The 6,793-nt window shown below is 44.7% G+C and overlaps 1 protein-coding gene across 1 annotated transcript in view; it reads right to left on the minus strand.

Annotated features, from left to right (window-relative positions):
• Nucleotides 1-6,793, minus strand: part of SYNJ1 (synaptojanin 1) — a 79,968-nt gene that overhangs the window by 8,344 nt on the left and 64,831 nt on the right. The window contains exons 19-21 of the mRNA XM_023741303.1: nt 6,281-6,359; nt 4,904-5,066; nt 634-843 (exon numbers count right to left, since the gene is read on the minus strand). Coding sequence (XP_023597071.1) covers nt 634-843; nt 4,904-5,066; nt 6,281-6,359 — 452 coding nt within the window. The remainder of the gene's footprint in view (nt 1-633; nt 844-4,903; nt 5,067-6,280; nt 6,360-6,793) is intronic.

Raw genomic sequence — 6,793 nt, forward strand, 5'->3', positions numbered from 1 at the left:
AGCAGAACTGTCCCATAGGGCCCCCTAGGTTATGATCTTTATTTACACGACAGAGCAGAACTGTCCCATAGGGCCCCCTAGGTTATGATCTGTATTTACACGACAGAGCAGAACTGTCCCATAGGGCCCCCTAGGTTATAATCTTTACAGGAGCAGATCACCAGGTCTTCCCTCTCACGAAGCAGGCTGGCGGGTTCAAACTGCCAATTGTTCACTTAGCAGCCGAGCTGTTTATCACTGTGCCACCAGGCTCCTCACAGGTCAACCCAATCAATGAGATTCACGGCAAAGTGTTCTCACCACGTCGCTGCTGTTATTAGCTGCCATTTACCGTCACAACAGAAAACTGCCCGTTTTAAGAGGTGGACAAAGCTGACCACACAGAAAATGGATTTGAAATTTCTCATCTACTGACAGCCATGATGAGTGTCTTCTCCAGTGAGGACTTATTATCTGCAAACCCTCCTCCTTTGTATGCACAGAACACAGGGTACACCCTGCAGCACATGGGTGGAGAAGTAAAGCCACAGTGGCTCCTTAAAGAAGACTCAACTGCATTGGAGACCTGACCAGATGACATCAAACACACTGGCTAAAAGCAAGTCACACACAACTTTCAAATCAAATACACACTTTGTGAACTTGGAGGCCCCGGAGTTCTGGACGGCGCTCGACTTGGTCTGACGGGAGGGGGCGGTACAGGACCCTCTGCTATGGTAGGTGACTGGCAGGGACTGGTCCGCGGTGAGGAGCTGGGCGAAGTGCCCAGGCCAGAGCTCGAAGCCGGCTGGAGATGCTGAGGAAGGATTTCCTCTATTTCCGCGCTGTAGTCATCAACATCACCTGGGAAAAGCAGGGTTTACAAGATACCATTTTAATGCTCTCAGAGATTTTTTTTCCCAAACCAAGTTTTAAAGGGTTAAACACACAGAATAAACGTGTTAATGTTACACTGCAAACACACATGGAATAAGCACGTAGGCATGTATAAACAAAATACATATATACGTATATATATCTAAAACTACAATTCATACAAACCCTCTCAGAGAAAAGGTCGTAAGATAGTCTGTCTTCTCAGAGCAACGACTAACCAACAGCCGGGCTGACTAAATGGGCTTTTAAATTTCCGAGCAGGTATCTCAGTGATGACTCAGAAGTTAACACTAAGCTCCCCCTCCCAAACCGTTCTACTGTACCCTAGGGGACCCCCTCTACCCCACCCTGGGGCTGGCTCTCAGACAGCCCCCATCATAGACCTTCCCTCAGTCTCCTCACTCCTCTTCCCCCCACGTTCCCCTCACTGATGTACACCTGCTCCCCTCACCCACGGACACCTGCTCCCCTCACCCACGGACACCTGCTCTCCTCATCCATGTACACCTGCTTTGCTTTAGCTGAACACTGACTCTCCCTGAGGGTCTCCCCATCCCACGTACCTCAGGGTTAGAAATTGGGGTCAGGCCACCCCTTGCAACCTAATTCCAGAACATTAATCTTCCAACCACCAACAAAAAGGTCGGCTTCTCCGAGGCTTATGCCATCAGGAATTTATGTAACACTGTCCACCCCACTTGTTGCAATAATCCCCAACCTCCATCCTTCTGGTCACCGGAGCCTGTTCACAGGACTAAGCAGACAGTAAGAGGTAAAAGTTGGGTCCTACCATCTTTCTGTGGAATGTCAAAGTCCAGGGGGCCAGCCCATTCAACAACCTAAATAAATGGCTTGTCTTATGCTTACTGACATCACCTCCAGTCCAAACACACACACCCCAGACATGGCTGCCCCTCAGAACTGTACTGTCTCTGAAATAATACACTCAAATGCTTCATGGGGACCACCACCTCCAGCCTTTCAGCTCTCTCCCTCGGCTACTCTCTTTGATCTGCTGACCTCATCAGGATCGAGAATCCCTCTACTTTTGGTCTGCACCTGACTTTGTTCGCTTCTATATATGTCTTTAGATTCTATGATTCTTCACCTCAACCATTTCCCTATGTCACTCCTCTTTCATCACACCTGCCTGACAAAACCCCAGCCCTGGATCAATGCCACCGTTTACTCTCTGCCACTGCACCTGGGCCGCTGCTGCTAAAGGAAACCTCACGATCCTGAAGATCGCAGTCAAACTAAATGTGTCATTTCAGCCTCATCTGGGCTTTCGAAGCTGCCTGGCCATCCACGGTTGGCTCTCCCCTCACCCCTTCTCCACAGGAGCTGTATCTAGAACCATTTCAACTCTATGGAAACTGTGAGGTGCCCCACTCCAGCAGGTAACTGCACCTCTAAGCTTCACAGAGAAAAGAGAAGTCGTAAGATGGGAGCCCCCTTCAACAGGCTGCCCCAGAGCCGGCACTCAGGTACTTCTCAGCAACCCTGCTCTGCGATTGTTCTGCCTTGCCCTTCCCCAACCTCGTCAGCCTTTCTCCTCTCCCGGCGCTTTTCCATCAGCATGAAGCATTCTCAGGCCTCTCTCATTGAAAGACAACACTTCTTGGATCCTCGATCCCGCTGGAGAAATGACCCTCTTCTTCCCCTCCCCTTGCCTCCATCTCAGCCAAACCTCTTTAAAAAGCTGTCCGCAGGCACTCTCCACTTCTTCACCTTCCACCTGTACGTCAGTTTACCACTACCTGGCTTCGCTGCGCCAAAGCAATTACCCTCGTCAATGTCATCAACAACCCCCCTCCTGGTATGAAATCCAAAGGACAAGTCTGGGTCTTAATTTCTTCTCGTCCCTGTGGTAGGACATCACTGACTACTCCCTACTTTTTATGCTCTCGTTGCTTATTTTTCTGCCACTATACTCTCCTGAGGAGCCCTGGTGGCACAGTGGTTAAGCACACAGCTGCTAACTGAAAGGTCAGCAGTTCAAACTCACCAGCTGCTCTGAGGGAGGGAGATGTGGCAGTCTACTTCTGTAAAGATTTACAGCCTTGGAAACCCTATGGGGCAGTTCTACTCTGTCCTATAGGATCGCTGTGAGTCAGAATTGACTCCACAGCAATGGGTTTGGTGTTCTGGATTCTATTCTTCCGGTTCTTTGATGTTTCTGGTTGTTTCTCTTCTTTTTCCTTTTACAGACAGCTGCATTCTGCTTAAAGTCCGTGTTCTGCAGGACTTGATCAGGACTAGTTCTCTCCCTTCTCTGTACAATCCTACTGGACAATCCAACAAATGCCCATGGCTTCACCTAGAGCCACCTCGGGAGCACCCCACAGCCACCACCTGCACCTGACTGACTCTCGGACACTTCAGAGTCAACATGCTCAAAACCAACTCCATCCCCGTGCGCACGCCTGCCTCCTGCAGCCTTCCTTCTTCATGTACCCCTCAGAAGCTACACTCATATAATCGTATAATGGACTTTAGCACTTCCCCGCCCCACCCCAGCCCTCTGTGCCTTCACCTTCTGCCTGGATCACTCCTCTCCACCCTCTTTCATTCAATTCTTGCTCGGCCTTCAGATTCTCCAGTTACATTTCAATTCCTCTGGGAAGTCTTTCCCAACTTCCCAATTCCAGGTTAAGTAACTTTCCCATGAGCTCCCAAACACCCTTCATCATCGAATTTACATCCCTTTATTATAATCGCCTGCTTGCTTGTGTCTAAGACCCACTAAGCTGTGAGTTCTGTAAGGGCAAGGACCACATCTGTTGAATTTCCAGCATCTAGCATGTACCCGGCACATAAAAGGTACTACATAAACATGCGTGGACTAGTAAATGAATGAAGAACTTTGAAAACTGGAGATTAACCTTGTAAGGTCTTCAACTCTTAAATGCAACACCTAGCTGTACAGGGTATACCATATGATGTGTGTCATTTTATAAAATAAGATATGCATTTTAATGAAAAATATGCTAGAACAAGACGGCATTAGAAAGCAAATGCATCTTACCACGTTTAAGGAAATGATTATATCCAGATAACCTGTCCCAAACTCCAAACCTAAAATGGCTACATTTACATGGGTTGGTTCAGTTTCAAATGCATGTGTTCCTGGCACTTTGAATCTTTCAAAATTACTTTGGAACATATTTTCTTTTGTAGTAACTATTTTGAACTCATTTCTAGTATCAGAACACCCATTCTGAACTTTTTTTTTTTTTTTTTACCTTAACTGCATTTAGTAGAGGGCAACTAGACACTAATAATACCAATTTGTGCCCTTGTCATACAAGAATGTAAACTGACATTTGTAAATGTCTGCATGTGTGAATGGCAAAATCGAAAATGCGTTTAAAGTGTCGGTATCAGCAAAATCAACACAACACTATGCAAAACAAAACCTAACAAAAACTGCCATTTGTGCTTCAAGGAGGAGGAGAAGGATGAACTTGGACAGTAAGACTTGATAGATGGTGTCATGGATTGAATTATGTCCCCCCAAAAATGTGTGTATCAGTTTGGCTGGGCCATGATTGCCGGTATTGTATGATTTTCCTGTATGTTGTAAATCCTGCCTCTATGATGTTAATAAGGGAGGATGGGCAGCAGTTATGTTAGTAAGGCAGGACTCAATCCACAAGACTGGATTTTGTCCTGAGGCAATCTCTTGAGATATAAAAGAGAGAAGTGAGCAGAGAGACAGGGGGACCTCATACCACCAAGAAAGTAGTGCAGGAGCAGAGCGCATCCTTTGGACCAGGGTCCCTGAGCAGAGAAGCTCCTAGTCTGGGGGAACACTGATAAGAAGGCCAACAGAGAGAGAAAGCCTTCCCCTGGAGCTGACACCCTGAATTTGGACTTTCAGGCTACTTTACTGTAAGGAAATAAATTTCTCTTTGTTAAAGCCATCCACTTGTGATACTTCTGTTATAGCAGCACTAGATGACTAAGACAGATGGAAAGGAAACTCATCTAGAACCACACAAGTAAATGTGTTCAATAAACAAACCTTCCATATCGAAATCTGCCGTCACCTCTGCATCTTCACCAAGCAGGGTCGAGCTGGTTGATGATGGCAAGGGTACGCTAATTTTCTCCAAACTCATTTCTTCCTCCAAAGTTCTGATCCAGTCTGGACTTTTTAAAGTAATAGTTATAGTCCGACCCAATAACTAGTTGAATAAAAAGGGATAAAAAGATTTATTGGCACAAAAATAGATTATTTTGGAATAAAATGGCTGCCTTGGTTGTACTATGAAATGGTGTAGAAGTTAATCGAGTTAGACGCAATTCAACGTAATTCTTTTACATACACTGAATTTTTTAACTAGTCTAAACACTGCTCCCGACTCTCCCTTTAAAAAAGCCTGTGGTAGGACAGTGACGACAGTCGCACAACTTGAAGAATGTCATCAATGTCACTGAATTATACATGTAAAAATTGTTGAGATGGTGTATGTTTTGTTATGCATATTTTCACCACAACTAAAGCTTAGGAAACCCGTACAGCTGTCCGCTGCTGGAGAAATGAAGCCTGGATTTCAGTTCTTCTGTCTAGTGACCAGATACTTAGAAATCTAAGATTTGTCTAAAAATTCAGAAAAAATTGATAGACACACCATTTCATAGAACTGTTTCCAGGCCACCCATGTAAACTCCCCCATCAACGATATTCTGAATCACAGGTTAGGAATATTTCCAACTAATGAAAATTTCTCTCACTGGGACTGTTATCTATGGGAATCATGTTACCTGAGCTTAAATGAAGTACCTGGGCACCATGACCCAAGTCAATAAAACAAGTTCCTAGTAATAATGAGCACCAGTCCCCTTGTTATAAATAAAGCATTTTCTTCATTTGATAGAAATTCTTTCTACTATACAGATGAGCCAGGATATCTATTCTCAATTCAATTTTAAACTCTTTATATAATGAAATGTAATATAATAATAGAAATCATATTAAGCGACACACATTTTCTTCTTAAAACTGAAAAACCCAAACCGCCTTTCAAGTCGATTCCGACTCATAGCAGCCCTATAAGACAGAGTAGAACATCCCCATAAGGCTTCCAAGGAGTAGCAGGTGGATTTGAACTGCCAACCTTTTGGTTAGCAGCCGAGCTCTTGACCACCGCACCACCAGGGCTCCATTTTCACTTCATCTCTATTAATGGTTAATATCTCTAGGGAGGATCAAAATAACCCTAGGCTAATCAGAAAGTTATTCTAAATAAAAAATATTTAACCTATAATTCCTCACGCATGTCATAATGGCTTAATCTGCCTGAACTAAAAACACATTTAGATAATTTTGTTGCACATCTCTAAGAACATACAGATGCTTAACTTCTGAATGGTTTAAGATCGACAAATGCTACATTACCTCTTTACCATTTAGGTTCAGAACATTCAAGGCAGAGCTTCCCTCCAAAAATGTAACCCACATTTTATCTTCTACAAATCTTTAAGAAAAAGAAAGAAAAAAACCATAATTAATATATTAGACATAACTAGCCCAGTGACTACTCATTAACAAGTGCCTATCGGGCCAGGGAGGTAACACAAAATGAGTGAAAAAATAAAGGAGGGAGAGCAGCAGGGCCGGTGCTGACCTAGAGAGGGCGCTCTCCCCCTAAAAGCATTCAAAGTCAAATTCCTGTCAAATACTATGCTAATAAACAGTCTGCCAGAAGAAATGACCTATGGACCTCCATTTATGATCCCCGGAAATCCAACCCTTCATTTCACTGAAGAGGAAAAAAGGGCGAGAGGGTAAGTGATTTGTTCAAAGTGACTCAGTAAGGCCTCCTGATCTGTAAATCCGACGCCGTATCGCTGCTGCAGCGACTCCCCGTAAACCCGACGCCGTATCGCTGCTGCAGCGACTCCCCGTAAA

Source organism: Trichechus manatus, unplaced genomic scaffold, assembly GCF_000243295.1.
Source record: "Trichechus manatus latirostris isolate Lorelei unplaced genomic scaffold, TriManLat1.0 scaffold00177, whole genome shotgun sequence".
In the NCBI taxonomy this organism is placed as follows: Eukaryota; Metazoa; Chordata; class Mammalia; order Sirenia; family Trichechidae; genus Trichechus; species Trichechus manatus.